The sequence below is a fragment of the Hylaeus anthracinus genome, unplaced genomic scaffold (assembly GCF_026225885.1).
Source record: "Hylaeus anthracinus isolate JK02 unplaced genomic scaffold, UHH_iyHylAnth1.0_haploid 4, whole genome shotgun sequence".
NCBI lineage: Eukaryota > Metazoa > Arthropoda > Insecta > Hymenoptera > Colletidae > Hylaeus > Hylaeus anthracinus.
In genome coordinates this window covers 5,202,257-5,218,445 of record NW_026535289.1, presented here as the reverse complement: position 1 = coordinate 5,218,445, position 16,189 = coordinate 5,202,257, and the positions used below count along the sequence as shown (strand labels likewise).

General features: G+C 35.3%; 2 protein-coding genes and 1 long non-coding RNA gene across 10 annotated transcripts; 2 read left to right on the top strand and 1 right to left on the bottom strand.

The window, feature by feature from the left end:
* Positions 1-211: 211 nt before the first annotated feature.
* On the bottom strand, positions 212-4,067 carry LOC128894544 (puromycin-sensitive aminopeptidase). 2 transcript variants are annotated; one of them, XM_054156356.1, is made up of 4 exons: positions 3,788-4,067; positions 3,367-3,611; positions 2,957-3,110; positions 212-2,842 (listed from the first exon to the last, which is right to left on the bottom strand). In XM_054156356.1, the coding sequence occupies exons 1-4, from the start codon at positions 3,914-3,916 to the stop codon at positions 761-763; spliced, it is 2,610 nt and encodes an 869-aa protein (XP_054012331.1). In that variant the 5' UTR covers positions 3,917-4,067; the 3' UTR covers positions 212-760. The 2 variants fall into 2 exon arrangements, with proteins under 2 accessions (XP_054012331.1, XP_054012332.1); XM_054156357.1 differs by lacking the exon at positions 2,957-3,110 and having other exon boundaries at positions 3,555-3,611.
* Positions 4,068-4,185: 118 nt separating this feature from the next.
* Positions 4,186-4,978, top strand: LOC128894586 (uncharacterized). Its single transcript, XR_008461596.1, has 2 exons — positions 4,186-4,723; positions 4,808-4,978. It is a non-coding gene; the product is annotated as an uncharacterized LOC128894586 (long non-coding RNA).
* Positions 4,979-6,460: 1,482 nt separating this feature from the next.
* Positions 6,461-15,081, top strand: LOC128894560 (cyclin-dependent kinase 14). Of its 7 annotated transcripts, none has more exons than XM_054156389.1 (7): positions 6,461-7,026; positions 10,530-10,648; positions 11,021-11,149; positions 11,624-11,820; positions 11,905-12,290; positions 12,618-13,162; positions 13,254-15,081. In XM_054156389.1, the coding sequence occupies exons 2-7, from the start codon at positions 10,570-10,572 to the stop codon at positions 13,343-13,345; spliced, it is 1,428 nt and encodes a 475-aa protein (XP_054012364.1). In that variant the 5' UTR covers positions 6,461-7,026; positions 10,530-10,569; the 3' UTR covers positions 13,346-15,081. The 7 variants fall into 7 exon arrangements, with proteins under 7 accessions (XP_054012364.1, XP_054012359.1, XP_054012361.1 ...); XM_054156384.1 differs by having other exon boundaries at positions 6,462-7,026; positions 10,559-10,648; XM_054156386.1 differs by lacking the exon at positions 6,461-7,026 and adding an exon at positions 8,096-8,378 and having other exon boundaries at positions 10,559-10,648.
* The last annotated feature ends 1,108 nt before the right edge of the window (positions 15,082-16,189 follow it).

The window sequence follows — 16,189 nt, the reverse complement described above, 5'->3', positions numbered from 1 at the left end:
ACAACATCCGAATACCTTATCGAGTCGTTTCTTTAAATTACCTATCATGTTTCCAACCAGCTTCCTGTTAGACGTTGCATAATTACTTTAAAATTTATCTTCAATTTATCTTCTAATTTTAATGTTTGCCAATGATCCTATGGTAACATTATAATTCGAATTATAGAGGGTTAATTAATGATGGACAAGGTGTTTGAAATATAGGTCTAGGTACAAGCGTAAAAGTATTTATTTAAATCGTCTCAATTATGGTATGTGATATAAATGTGTACTGCAGCTACACGCTTGTTTTTCCCCCTCTTTTCATTCATTTTACTCATGATATAAAGTGACAAACACTAGTGCTCTCGAATCTTGATTTCGTACTCGGGAAGAAAAATCACGTGCCCACGGGATACAAAAAAATATATAAATGCAAAAAATTAATGCTGCGTTTCCATAATACCATCGGTAAGGTAACCACAGACACCGTGAAACGGTATCTAAATCTATGCATTCCAAAGAATTCCCAACGGAAATAAACGTCGAACAACTTGTTATCAGGTATCTGTTAAACCAATCACTGTGTGTGAACTCAATTCTTGTGGGTACTTTATAAAAAGAGAACTGTTCTTCCCTCTTTCGTATTGACTCGAAGCTACTACTCTGTTATACACTCTCACGATGGTCGACGCCAACCATCGATTTCCTGATGTAACAGATGTCGTAACAAGTTAGAGATAAAAAAAAAAAAACTCGATGCATGGAATAACTTATTTTACTACCAGACCTGAGTAGTCAGATATTCCTTGATAGATTCCATATCTCTAGCGAGCCATGCAACGTTCAATCTGATAGATTCGACACTTTGTTGAACTGTTCTCTCGGTTCCTGGCGTTGGATGATCTTTGAAGAATTCTTCGACGTCTTTGGCCTGTTCCTCGGTGACAAAATTCTCGGTGATGACCTTAACCAATCTCGACATCAGGAAACCACCTCCGTAACGATCGCGAAGCGTTTCCCAATTTCTCTTGAAGAAGTCCCATGCCATGATGCGGCCTTTGTATGTCATCGATACCGACATGATCGCGTATACCGCATCCTGAGCTCTTACTTCGTCGCTCATAGCAAACTCGAGAACCTCTGCCAATAGAGTTTCGTCCTTGATCGCGCCTAAAGCTCTCAATATTCTGTCCTTCTCCTCGTGCAAATCAGCTTTGGAATAAAGCTCCAACATCGTTTGATAAGTATCCGCATCGCCATTGGAAAGGACAGTTCGATAAACGGGGCTACGCAAATCGGCATTGAGGTGCTGCTTTTTAGTTACATACAAGTCGAATCGTGTCTTTGCTTGTTCTATAGTATATGTATCGTTTAAGGCTCCCATACGACCCAACACCAGGGACCTCAAAAGATTATCGCAGTGGCTTTCCAATTTGTTCGGTATCCATCCCAATTTCATTGTTATGTCTATCAATAAATTACACCCCCACGCTTCGAAGGAGTCTTGGAAATCTAAATGGGATATAAGAATTCCGATTTTCCTGAGGATATTATCTATACTAGACCATACAGTAAAATTATCTTCTTTTTGGAACGCTTGCATAAGCTGTAGTAATTCTACGGTTGGTGCGCGTCCAGCTTGTACCATGGCGAACAAATCATCCAAAAGACCTAGTCTGTCCAAAGGAGGTAGCGCGCGATCTTTAACCGCGGGTAACAACAGGGACAATGCCTCTGGACTGTAATAAGTCCGATAAAAGCCGACCGTTCCAGGATTGATCTTCACCCAACTGTCCGCGGAAACGTTTTTGACTTGAAAATCTTTCGTTTTTTCATCCAGCAAATCAGTGAGCACACATTCCTCCGGATTATTTGACGTGCTTACGCTGATTGGAATCATCCATAAGCTATTCTCGGTGTCCGAAGAACCGTCGGCCAAAAATCTTTCTTGGGATAGCGACAAAATTCGGTCGTTGCCTTCTTGACGATGTCGAACTTTGACAACAGGAAAACCTTGCTGCTCGGTCCAAGTAGACATCACGCTTCGTACATTTTTACCGCTGGCTTCTTCCAAAGCATCCCAAAGGTCTCCCGTTTTCGCGTTAGCATAACTATGCCGATTAAGGTACAAATTCATACCCTTGCGAAAATCATCGTCGCCGATATAAGCGTGTAACATTCTAATGACGCATGCACCTTTGTTGTAAGAAATCTCGTCGAAAATTTCGTCAATCTCTGAAGGATGACCAACAGGTACTTCGATCGGATGGCTGTTCTTCAAAGCATCCAATTCTAACGCTCCGATATACGTGTCTGTCACAAATTGCGTCCAAATATCGTATTCTGGGAATAGATCAGCAACGCATAAAAATTCTACGAACGTCGCGTAACCTTCGTTTAACCACAAGTGCGTCCACCATTCCATGGTTACAAGATTTCCAAACCATTGATGTGCCAATTCGTGTGCTACAACCAGAGCGATCCACTGCTTTCGAAGAGCGGAAGTATTATCTGGATCCACTAAAAGACAAGTTTCGCGGTACGTGACCAGACCCCAATTTTCCATAGCTCCTGATGAGAAGTCGGCAATCGCAATGAGATCAATTTTCGGAAGCGGATAAGCAATTCCAAAGTAGTTTTTGTAATAAGGTAACACCTTAACTGCTGTTTCCAACGCGAACCTGCCCTGTTCTTCCTTCGATTTTGGCGTGAAAACACGTACTAATACACCGTCGCTAGATTTTCTGTCTATGTAATCAAATTCGCCGATCACCACGGCTACCAAATACGTCGACATAATTGGCGTGGTTTTAAATTCAAAACTATCAGTTTTACCGTGTGTGCTCAATCTTTTGAGAGGCTGAAATAAATAAACGAACATTTAAAAAGAAATTGTATAATTAGTTCAAATGGTTAGTTTTCATTTAAAAAAGAAAAACAAATAAAAGAAACACAAGTGCTAGGCGCTGCTTACCATATTAGAAAGTCCTATATAAGTCCTACTTGGTGTATGTACGGTAATGTCAAACGTAGCTTTAAGCGCTGGTTCATCCCAGCATGGGAAGCAACGTCTAGCATCTGTTGGTTCAAACTGAGTGACAGCTGCATATTTAACTTCTTTATTTTTTCTGAAAATACATATAATATTTATTATTTCAAAGATGTTAATCAATACTTATCATATTTGATAAGTCAATAAGCAAGCAAGAAAGTACAAGTTGTACTGTAAAAGTAACTTTTAATAATGATGTGTTCCAACAAGAAAACACTTCTTCATTTCCCTTACAAAATATTAAAACTTACAATTGAACAGAACATCTTGCAATGACAAAGTTACTTTTTTTCTTTCATTTATATGCAACAATATTGTGAAAGTTATAGTACCCAAGATATTTGCTTCTATAGAAGCCTTTCATTTTATCATTCATCATTCCCGCGAATTCCAATTGCAAAAATCCACATTTGCCAGTTGGCAGATTTCTACCAAGTACCAAAGTAACTGTCTCTTCGGATGTAGAGACCTCTATTTTCTTTATTGAGAGACAAGGTCCATCAGTAAGATGGAAACTTACTTTCTTCAGATCGATGTCCAACATGTTCAGGACAATAGTGTCCGTAGATTGCTTTACCTGAAATATTAAAATATTACTGATAAGAGGGTAAACGATCAGAGAAGCACAATGTGTAAGAACATATTGCACTACAAAAAGAGAGATTAAATGAATATGTTTCATGTAATTTTGCTTATGCTCCAGATTGTTTTAATTATTAATCTCGATAGGTGATCTAGATTGATTGTACTTACGTCAACATGCACAGACTCTTTGCCGGTGAAAGTAAAAGTGTCGAAGTCCGGTATCAAAGTAATATCATAATGGTAGGGCAGAACGTTCGTGGGCAGCCGGCGAAACGGCTGTTTTTCTGTACTCGACATCGCTCGATGTTGAATCGCGATCCGCAAAAATCTTAAACACCGAAAAATCTTGAGAGTCGTTTTCAGCTTTCCCTTTTTGCCGACTCACAACGCGAAAGTATCCACTAACACAGAAAGCCCGAAAGCATTGCAAACGCATGCGCGACCTGCAAATTACGGCAAGATGCGAATGAACATGGAACCAAAGAGTATTAGATAGAGTGGAAGGTATGCGTATACGATTCATAGCACCTCTAGTATCCCAGATCCGAACTTTTAAGGAATCGTTTAGAGCGTGTAGTGCAAACATATGTATTATATTTTCTGTGCTTATATCGTTATACCTGCTTATACCGTGTGCGTCTCTTGTCGTGTTATTGTAAATTTCGACGTTGTTTCCTAATACATACGTAAGTATATTTTAGATAATGTTTGTATGTTTTAATAATCAACGTAAAAGTATTCTAAATTATTTCGCGTATTTCATATTATTTGAGCGTTATTTTCGAGTTATCCTTTGTTCGAAATTTGCGCGTCGGTCATGGCCAACAAATAAGTTTTTTTTAGTAAATTCCAAACATTCTTGTTCATCGCGGCGTCCGATTCGAAGCATTTTATACATAACTTAAAGCTACATTTAATAAATTACATATATGTATAATTTGATAAAATGTAATTGTAGTATGCTGCTGTGTTCTCATGATATTTACATATTTGTATTTATTATTTTTAACGTAAAATGCCACATAAATGTGCCATGGCAGACTGCATGCGTAAAGCAGGAAATGCTGGAGTAATATTGTTTTCATTACTGAAAAATCCTGCTATGTAAGTACACAGTATGTTGTTTTATGCGAATATTTGTTACACATGTAAGGGAAGAAACATTAAAGATGACTTTATCCTTTGTAGATGAGACAAGTGGTTTCAGTTTGCGAACATTGATGCCAGAGAAAATAGGAGCATTCGCATATGTAATTTAATATTTAAATAATTTTAATTTTTAACTAATTTAAAAACTTAATTGTATAATCGCGAATACATATTTTAAAGAATATATTGTATGTTTATACTGTACAATAATTTATTATATCCTACCTCTCTCTTAATTTTTACTATTATGTATAAATAATTCCTAAGTATAAACTAATATAACTACTATATAACTAAGTGTAAGTATAAACTTATATTACTTAATTGTAACATGTTTCATAATTATATATACTTCATTATATGATATAACTTCAATCTTTTTTACAGAAATCTTGTCGCAATAAAGACGCGCAACACTGTTTCATGATACACTTTATACACTGTTTTAACTTTTTAAAATATAAATTCTAGCATGAAAGATTTGTTATGCGTCTTTATTGTGATGTAAGTTCACAGAATTCAAATTTGTGATCTGAGATTTCTGGGATTATAGAACTATGGAGCAACTTGCGGAGTGAGGCGAAAGGAGGGGGTGCTTAATACGGTTTCCACTTACCAGAGGGCACTGAAACTCGTATACGATTTTTTATATAGCGCTCTTATGGGACCTTCCACTCTATCTAATACTCTTTGCATAGAACTATTACGCCAAGAATCACGTGCTCGATGTCACTATATAACATGAAGGCGCAATTTTCGATTTTTGATAAAGTAAACTAAAGAATAGTAAATAAAGGAATGCTTTAATGAGGAATAGCGAAGAGTAATGAATATAAGTCAATAATTATGAATTGCAAGTCTTAGTTTAGTTGTAAGTTTCTTTAGACTTTTACGAAATGTAACACTGTTAGAAAATAATATAATTAATACATAAAACATAATACGAATACTATGAATTAAATACAAAGAACAAAATAACAATGGAATAAAATATATATAATAACAAATAAGTAACTATGTATTGCTGTTCAAGAATAATAGCATAGATAATTTCTCTGCTTGCAATCTGTTTCTTTTTTCCGTTAAAAGTAATCCTGCTTTAGAAAATATTCTTTCGCATGGGACTGAAGTAGCCACCACACAAACTAAATGATCTACTAATTTACTTAATAAAGGAAATTGAAATTGATATTATATGCGGTTTTTTTATGCAAACTATACATATTGAAACATTTTATAAAAAGTAATTTAATTAAGATCGAGAATTGTGATCACATAATTCTAGCAAGATAAAAGAACTACGATCACGCTCGTGTATGAAATTAAATCACCATCGTGATCGTGATTTTTCGATCACTGTGATAAATAACGGTTAGTGATTTTGCACGCCATCTCTACTGCTTACTCGTAACTTTGGCATGGGGGATGTTGGTTACGGACTACACTATAGCTTGAGCAGTCCATGTATGTATGGCCGAAGTGCTATTCTGCCTTGAAGTCACGTGGTTTCCCAGTGAACCGTAGACATGCGTCTATGCAGCGAGCAGACCGTACATCAGAATTTTGTCCACCTCCGCTCGCAGTTAATTTGCGCGCCGCGAGATGGCGTTAACGAAGCCTGCATAAAAATTCATTCGAACTACCGCACTCGATGCGAAACGCATACACCTGGATCGATGTGGATCGGCCAGTTTCAGACTTTTGTCTGTGGCGCGAGGCAGTGGGGCTGTGGGAATATAAAAGACTTCTTGGGAGAAGTTTGTTCTCGCGGATGAGTTGTTCAAGGTAGTGGTGGCGTGCGCGAGCACCCGCCGTAGATCCAGGAAGTTCCAAGTAGAAGATACCCGGGCCCACGAAGGTTACTCACGAGATCCTCGGCCTCGAGTCTAGGCGTGTAAACGTTTTGCAAGGTTTTCACCGGGGAAATTATCGGCCGCGCGTACCATTTGCCAGAGCACACGGCGCGAGATCTTGAACGGCGAACGGTAGAGAGGAAACGTTGGTGTTTTTCATGGCGATCAGTTCATCAGGAAAGTGTCGTACGCTACCACCGATGTACGAGACACGGCAAAGGTGAAGGTGGTGCTCGCCGGACCTGACCTGCCCGAGAGAAACATCACGGAACGTAGCTTCTCTCGCACACGCATACACACACACAGTGCGTCACCGCCCATACGTGATGTGTTTCGTGCGTGCGAGCGAATGAGTAATCATGTACTGTCAGGACAAGGGCTCGACCGCCTCGAAGAGCAAAGAGGGTAAGTTGACGCCCGCGCGAGCTCCGGCTACCAGAAGTAATTCTCTCGACTCCTTCCCTTCCCTTCCTCCCTCCCTCCCTCCCTCCCCGCCCCTCTGCCCTTCACTACTCCCCACCTTCTTTTCCATTTTTCCACAACCTTAGATCGCGTGCCCCTCGTCGTCGGACAGTTTTTCCTGTCCTTTACCCTCCCTACTTGTATTTGTTCACGGATTTCGGTTTTTCGCGCTGCACATGTGGACTCTGGTAAAACACGAATCAAGTAGGTTGGAAAGTGTCAAAAGTTTCGTGATTGTAGGGGTGGATGTTGCCAGGGCCGGCTTTACGGTGCACCGCATAGGGGATGCCTCCGGTTAGGAAACGTTTCGGCTAGAAAAAGAAAAGAGACATTCCTGAGATTAATAAAGAAAGAAAATCACAATTATAAAATCTAGCTTTATTATAATCTGATAAAGTGGAGCCGATAAAATCGACAAGTCTTCGAACTTAAAGCCAACGAATCAGTTTTTAAAAAAATTGTCTACGCTTCACGGGAAATTAGTAACGTGCACGATAATATTGTTATGTAATGAAATATCATATATAAAAATTGTATATAAAGAGTATATAAAGGTATCATTATTATATAAAAAAACAAAACTAGACGTAATTCTTACTGGTTTTGGAGCAATCCAGGAGTAAATATTTATTCCTCGACTTTGTATTATGTGCATTTTATATTAACGGTTTTTTACTTTACAAGTTTCTTTCAGAAATATTTATATACCTTCAGCATTACTGCGTCGAAACGACGAGAAAAAATTATATACTTATTTCTAGATTGCTCCAAAATTGATAGGAATCACGTCCGCTTTATTATATAATGTTCGATACTGCTATTAAACTGAAAAACTCAAGTTTCTATATTTCTAATTTGTAACGTGAATTAGAAGGGCTGAGTGATTTGGAAATTGCACCGGGGCGCCGGTGATTGTAGCGCCGGCCCTGTAGACGTTGGTGCGACGGAGAGAGACAAAGTGACAGGCCCAAGAGAGTGCGGCAAAGAGTGAAGGGGCGAGGAGAGTGTGTCGTTTACAAATGAAAAAGGTGGGGGGTGAACAGTATGTATTTCGAAGAGAGAAACGGATCGTGTACATTCTTGGCGAAACTTTTTATTAAACTTCGGCCGTGTAGACGAGTTTATCAAACGCGTTATTGCATCGGAGCCGTGCATCGTCACCTAGAGCGCGATTATTGGTGTTTGCCTTCCATTGCCGCGAAAACGTCACTCGTTGAACGCGACAGATGCATGAATGGAGAAAAGTGCTATTGTGTACGAGGAAGCATGCAGAACACAGTGAAACGGGATGTGGAGTCAGTAGCCACTCTAAAAATTATCAACGTAATTTACCTATCGTTATTCGACACGTACGACTAAATTTTCATTAGTTCATCGACCTGTGTTAACGACACGTGTGTGCACATATACACGTATACGCATTTTTATATCGCACACAACCGTAAACATATAAGATAATACGTGCAGGGTGTCCCGACAATCGTAGTATAATCGAAAATGGAGTGTGATTCTTTATGAAAAAATAAAATCAGAAATATAAAATAAAGTTTTTTTTTTTTTGTAGGGCCATAACTTATTGAGAAAAAACAATTTTGAAAATCTGTCTGGTATGAATCTGAAATGGTATTTGTTGTGCTATGACAACTTCTGAGGCGAGCTGATGAAATTTGATTGCTGTTATTACTCCAGCTCCTTCATCCTTGCAAACATTCAGATTGAAAGTGGGAAATAGTAAGATGGAGTGTGATATGCTTAATATGGTATGATCAGTTTTAAGAAGTGGTGGGAATAACTTTATGACAGTTTCTCTGACAACACTATAGATGTGTTTATATTTGAATTTATAAACGGTCTGGGAAGTTACTGTGTTATTCTTGTTTGTGAAATTGTCTTGATTGTATATAATATATTTCTGTAGAAAGTCATTAAAAATCAAGACAATCGTATGCATCAATGTGCACAACCTCCAAAGCTGTTTTTATAATACAACAAATGTTTATTTATTATTTTTTATGTATTTCTCTTTTTCAATTGTAATACAATTATTGGGATACCTTGTATGTATACACATGTTCCCGTTAAGAATTTAATTGCTCAAAGCTTTTTAATAATAGAATTTATAACAGAATACGAGTATAGTTCTTGTTACTTAAATTCAAACTATAGGTTTTTAAAAGATAGCAAGAGAATAATGAATGCATGCGCAGTGCATTCTAATAGTGAATTTACATTATTCCTATTATTTGCTTGTGGTAATTTGTAGCCTTGTAACATCGATAGAATAATTTTACCAATGGTACAAACAAGTGTGTCTATTATCTTCTTCAAATCGAGCATATGTGCTCTTATACTACTTAAAGTAAAGAAGAATGTCATATGCATTTGTGCAAACAGTTATATGCTTTTTTGGTCTATTGGTTCATTGTTTCAATAAATGGATTGTTACATAGTATAATCTTCCCTTCGTTTAACAGAAAGAGAATGTTATTTATGTATGTGAAATAGACTATTGTGTTCTTATTTTTTTGAAGTTTTCATTAATAATGTTAGATACAATTCACTTTATTCAAAATAGATATATCCTACGTTTATCCTTGCCACCATTACTCATAAAATCATGAAATACTGACATTGCACATTGCATGATGTCATCATATATGTAATAGTTCAGTGTTTCTCAAACTAGGGTTTATAGAGTGTCAGGAATAAAAACATATTATACCATCATTTTTATTAAGATTTTCTAATCTAAAGAACGACAAAATTTGTTTTTTTTTTTTTTATTCTTGGCTTAAAAACAGTTAATTTAATATATTTACCTATGGACACTTTAAGAACACAATTTTTTCATACAGAAATATTCATTCCCCAAAGAAATATGTTAACCGAAGGGCTTTAGTGACTCTATTATTTTTTATTTTTACAAGTTGTGTTGAGTGAAAGCAATACTGTCATTGCTCCTCTTCTTAATTTCTGAGGAGCAGCATCATCCATCTCTTTAAATTTAGGTTTGTACAATTGTTTTTATTATTTTATTAACAAAATTTATTATCACAGAATTGGAGATAATACTAAACAATTGTTAATATATATTTAATCAAATAAAAGCAAAACCAAAATTAATTTTTGTATATAATTGTTGTGAATTGTTTTAGTTAAAACATAGAAAAAATGCAACTTAAATTATATGAAGCTATTTAAAAAATGAATCATATTTTTAGATAGTAGTTTTGAGTTATATGTATTATAAATATATTAATTTAATTCTAGTTTAGGGTGTGTAACAGAAATTCTTTATTGAGGGCAGGGAGGGTAGGTCTGTGTTAAGGTAAAGTTTGAGAAACACTGTAATAGTTAATCATGTTTGAATTATTCTGAGTTTCTTGGCTACATGTTATAGTTCGCGGATATCTGAATTATTTATGTATGTTTGTTTTGATTTACAGTTGCTAAAGATTGCGCTTATTATGCACAGGGTCTGTGACAATGCGGGAAAAGAAGGGAGGTGCTCTTAGCAGGGTACAAAAGCTGAAAAAACGACTTAGCCACAGCTTTGGGAGGCTTTGTAAGTATAATTAGATTTTACTTACAATTTTAAGGAATGTTTAGTTTTTTTTTACTGTTCTGAAGATTATTTAAAATGGATACTTTATATTTATCAATCAATATTTTATATTTTTTATTTCAGTTTTATATATCAATGTAATTTGATTACTTAATCTAGTTATGCTACTTTTTCATTGCATAACACATATTGTAAAAGTATTAATGCTCCTGTAGAGATATCAAAGGTTTCATACTTATTGTTATGTAATAATTATTTGCTATTTATTATTATAAATTATTAAATTATTTCATGATACAGCTACTGACATGTTATTTAAGAATTTATTTACGTAGTATCAGTTTATCAATAGTACTGTTTTATCTGGATTAGCAATATCAAAAGAAGAGGCTGACGATGTTGCAAACAGGGGTCAACTGCCATATAATGGCTATTCCGAGGAGTTCCTAGACCGTTTGGAACCAAACGGCAATATACCTGCAGATAAGGATCGCCGTTATGGTAAGTGAAAAATTAATTAATCGCAATAAATATAATAATAAGCCGTGTTCTCAAATATCTTAATAATGTACTTTCGTATCTTTGATCACATTAAAATTTGCTTTAAGATAAATATGAAACAATGTTTCATTTATCAAAGTAAATAAATTGTTGCAGTACACATGAACACTTATCGGAAAGCTAAGTATTTTATTTTTTATTAGAGATAACAAATTGTGTGGAATGACTGTCATAAAATGTAATTTATATTGGCCTTTGATAACTATGCCAATCATTTTATCACTTTAACAAATATTAGCAGTCAGATATGCAGTTTGATCTATGTAATATAATAATATTGTATTGTTCAGCGAAGGTGCATTATGTAAACTAAAATGTTATGTATTGATAAAATATTGAGAAACTATAATTCTACGTGGATTCCTATTGCTGTTATTTTAAAGAAAGTTTTAAGGACGAAATTGGATGTCATAGAATGGACAGGTATGGGCGACCATGAGAGAGTGCATCGGCAGCTTTCCGTTTCTAGTGATTCCAAGCTTCTCGACGAGGATATACGCGAAGAAACAAGAGTTATCTTGCGACCTCGACGTCCACCACGACCCAAGTCAGAGGTCTTCCTTGGGCCAGATCCACCTCCTAGAAGAACCAAAAGATTTTCAGCATTTGGGGTAATGCTCCATTTGCGTGTATTTATTCTGTTCATGTCCATTGATAAGTTCGATGTTTACAAACATTTATGCTTTCGCTTACAGGGAGATTCTCCTTTTGGTAAATCTGAAGCTTATGTAAAACTGGAACAATTAGGAGAAGGATCGTATGCCACAGTGTTCAAAGGCTATAGTCATCTTACAAATCAAGTGGTGGCACTTAAAGAAATTAGACTGCAAGAAGAAGAAGGTGCTCCATTTACTGCCATTCGCGAGGCAAGCCTTCTTAAAGAATTGAAGCATAGCAATATTGTAACCTTGCACGACATAATTCATACGCGCGAGACACTTACTTTTGTTTTTGAATACGTTCATACCGATTTATCTCAATATATGGAGAGGCATGGGAGTGGTAATGGAGGTTTGGATCCACGGAACGTTAAATTGTTTTTATTCCAACTGTTAAGGGGATTAGCATATTGTCATCGGAGGTGAAAATATACACATAATTTAAAGGGGGTATTCGTTTTTTTCTTTCATCGAAAGGGGAAGCAATTGTTAAATTTATGTTAGAGAAACCACGAAATACCAGAATCGTTGAAAAAAATGAGATACAACAAAATGGCGGCGTATACGTGAGAAATATTGATTTTTTCGAAACATTTTTTAATTTTAATTCGTTATTGTAAAAAAAAATGATTGTAGATATTTTGATACTTCTCCCAGTATTAGAGAGATCTAATCAAGAAAAAGGAATACCCCCTCGAGACATGTAATTTAATGTTACGCGTTAATAATTTGACTATATGTTTATCTAGGAGGGTACTACATAGAGATGTAAAGCCACAAAATTTATTAATCAGTGAAATAGGAGAACTGAAGTTAGCAGATTTTGGTTTAGCAAGAGCTAAATCTGTACCGTCGCATACGTATTCGCACGAAGTTGTGACTCTATGGTACAGGCCACCCGACGTTCTTTTGGGTTCCACAGAGTATTCTACCTCACTTGACATGTGGGGAGTAGGTTGCATATTTATGGAGATGTTGACTGGTGAACCAACATTCCCAGGTGTACGCTGTACGTACGACCAACTTGATAAAATATTCAAAGTATTGGGTACCCCTACCGAAGAAACTTGGCCTGGTGTCACACACCTGCCAGGATACAAACCACATAGACTGGGATTCTATCCTCCACGAAAATTGGGTCTTTCATTTCCTAGACTCTATGATATTGCTGATGGCGATAGTATGGCGTCGTCGCTTCTACAGCTAAATCCTGATCAACGGATAGGAGCTGAAGAAGCATTAAGGCATCCTTATTTTGCCTCTCTTCCTAGAAAACTATACGAGTTGCCTGACGGTGGGTTTAAATCGAATTGAATTATTTAAAACGTAATGTACTTTTCAGTGGAACTACGATATGCTATTTATTGATTTTTATTTCTTTACAGAAGTATCGATATTTAGCGTTGAAGGTTGTCATTTATATACAAATTCGAGGCACGGGTGTGCAGATTCACGTCACACGGCTCTTAAGACTTGAGGTTAAGAGTAAACATAAAAGAAGTAACTAATAAGTAATTCCCAAATTCACACGTTCAGTGAAAACGTTCATTTTCATACAATTCAGATCCACACAGGCGGTATGCCATGACTCACTTAAACGTCATTTCCACGCGCGTCGGTCGCTCTTTCTCAGGGCTGTTCCACAAATTCCAATCATTGTTCATACAACACTCGCATACACACGCGTACACATTATTACGACCTTCGTTCTTGTTTTCGTGTTTCTTTCTTTGAAAAAGACTATTATACTTATCAAGTGAATTAACGATTATAACTGGCAAAGAAAATACGAAAGTAAGCTATCTGTGGCTAAATGAAGTAAAACGATTTTATGAGATTCGCACGCTCGATTTAGAAAGCAAAAGCACGCACGACCCATCCTCGCACTTCGTCCAAATACTAGATTTAGATTGATACCAATCAAAAAAAAAAAAGTACTATACCGCCTTGCGTCTCTCGACCCCAACCTGAGTCAAATTTGGAGTTGGCGGTTGCTGGTTAGAGAAAATATAATGAAATAATTATAACTTAGGAAAATTCTGGAAGACCTGTAATACTTTATATAAATTTTATGCTGTTTTTTGAGTCTACCGTTGGTTGCTGAGACAATTGAATATATTGGTATGTAACGAAAAAAATCATTGTTCGAATTAAACTAGTTGTTAATTATATGAACGTGATGATAGGAAATAAATAGAAAACTAAGAATATAGGGATATCAGTATGAATCAAGTGTCGTAGCTACCAACATCGTGAAAACACGGCAAGACTTACAAGCAACTTATCGCTGATAGTATCGACGGTAGTGATCTAGTTGTAAGAATTAATATTAGCGTACTAGCGTCGATAGAGGTTTATATCGACATTACAAAGTAGTATCTATCGATGATAGTAAATCAAGAACGAAGTAATAATTTTAGACCTAATCGAATCCAATTTGTTCAATCGCTCGTATACTATAAAACAGCCAATGGTGCTTGAACGAATTGTAGGAGAAAAAAATGTTAATGATTTTTGTATTAGTTATTTAGAAATGATTGTTTGGCGAATTTTGTTTTCGAATGGTTTTACAAAGCCATGTATCTAAATGAACCAACTTTAATAACGTTGCAATAGTAACATAGGATAAGGTAAAATGGTGTTACAGTCCTTCCGAGTTTTGTCTAAGCTACGATGATTACTACGGTAATATTACTCCTTTTAGTAGTTACATTTATACCGATTTTTCAACACACTTATAAAAATATCAACGAGGCGAAAGCAAAAAAAAAAATGAAAAAAATATTTCGAAAAAATTTGAGACATGTTATTGCTACTATTATTACTTATTACGATTATTATTTGACAAAAGACGCGCAGAAGGTAGATTGTACATAGAGCAAACAGGTTCGTATTATTGATGACGCTGAGATAGCTGAGCTGAGACTAATAAATGTGACTTTGTAATAAATTAAAGTGTAGTTCGGTACACTCTAGACCCTGTTCTTCGTTAGGTTTTCCATGTGCAACAACCTACAAAATTGTTTTAGGTTTTTGATGTAACATAATACAGAACCACTTGTATTTGTAATACTTATTCTGCTTAAGTATTGATTTTATACACATTTATTTCCTTATAATTATATTTTATTTGTAATTTTTCTAAGAAATTATTGATATTCAAATTGCTTCAAACTTGTACTGAGAAAGATAAAGAACTATGTTTTTGAAGTACTTGTGTATGTTTAAAAATTCATACCTTATATGTTTTTCAAACGTAATATATGCATAAGATCCTTCTAATAATTATAAAATATGTTTAATATAAGCATCTTAAAGGTGAAGAAACCATTTCTCTGTTTTATAATTCTATGTGTAAAATGTGATACTTTGGAAGCTTTGCAAAAGTAATCAATACCTTAATCAATATTTTATTGATCAAGTAGATCGTTTACTATAATTCATGAAATTATTTAGCATTGGAAAGATTAATAGTGTTAGTTTTAATTTTATAAATACATTTTATCTTCTCGTCTATAAAGCATGGGAATATGGTAAGGTTTGACAAAGTTGGGCAAAAATTTGACCACTTCCTTTCAACTAATAAACTAATTTCCTTGATAAGATTAAAAACTTAGTTGTCAGAAACAAGACTGATCTAACTTGTTCAGCAACTCCACGAAAATTATATATTGATGTCCTTACCATATCAATCTCTTTTGGCTCACTTTTTAAATTTACGTATTATAAAACACGTAACAAGGTTAATAAGGACAAATAAAATAATTACGAAATATAATTATCTTAACAAGAAGATGAAGAGAGAAAACGGCAGAGCGTAACATTCCGAAGAGATACGAATTTAATACAGATTACTACTTATGTACAATAATTATAATTCTCCAATGAAAATATATAGAGATATCGAATAAAAATATATAGAAAAAACAAAAACTTATAATACATTAAGTAGAATGTAAAAATGAGCAATTTGCATATTCACACATGCAGTTATTATTTTAGGCTATTACATTAGATATTAGTAATTATATTTCGAGATATATGATACAGTTTCGCACTCAAACTAATTATCACAAGGTGTGCAAAATATTATTAATTCTCTTTGAGAATTCAAATTTGTTTTATTTAAATGAATAGCATAGTAATGAATACTTATCTAGTAATGAGCGTATCGAACTAATATTTCATCCTTTGGCCATCCTTTTACATATAGATGACGCCATGTAATTATGTAAATACCGATCGATACCGATATTACATATTCTATTTCTTTTCGTATAATATAAGGTATATGCAAAAATGCCACCGCTCACTTCTCCGC

What these genes read in the sequence shown, in the direction of transcription:
- LOC128894544 (XM_054156356.1), bottom strand. Translation starts at nt 3,916, where the DNA reads ATGTCGAGTACAGAAAAACAGCCGTTTCGCCGGCTGCCCACGAACGTT. An exon ending in AAGAGTCTGTGCATGTTGAC is followed by an intron (nt 3,612 to 3,787) that starts GTAAGTACAATC and finishes TTAATATTTCAG; the next exon opens with GTAAAGCAATCTACGGACAC. An exon ending in ATATAGGACTTTCTAATATG is followed by an intron (nt 2,843 to 2,956) that starts GTAAGCAGCGCC and finishes TATTTATTTCAG; the next exon opens with CCTCTCAAAAGATTGAGCAC.
- LOC128894560 (XM_054156383.1), top strand. Translation starts at nt 8,310, where the DNA reads ATGCATGAATGGAGAAAAGTGCTATTGTGTACGAGGAAGCATGCAGAA. An exon ending in CCACAGCTTTGGGAGGCTTT is followed by an intron (nt 10,649 to 11,020) that starts GTAAGTATAATT and finishes TATCTGGATTAG; the next exon opens with CAATATCAAAAGAAGAGGCT. An exon ending in AGATAAGGATCGCCGTTATG is followed by an intron (nt 11,150 to 11,623) that starts GTAAGTGAAAAA and finishes TGGATGTCATAG; the next exon opens with AATGGACAGGTATGGGCGAC.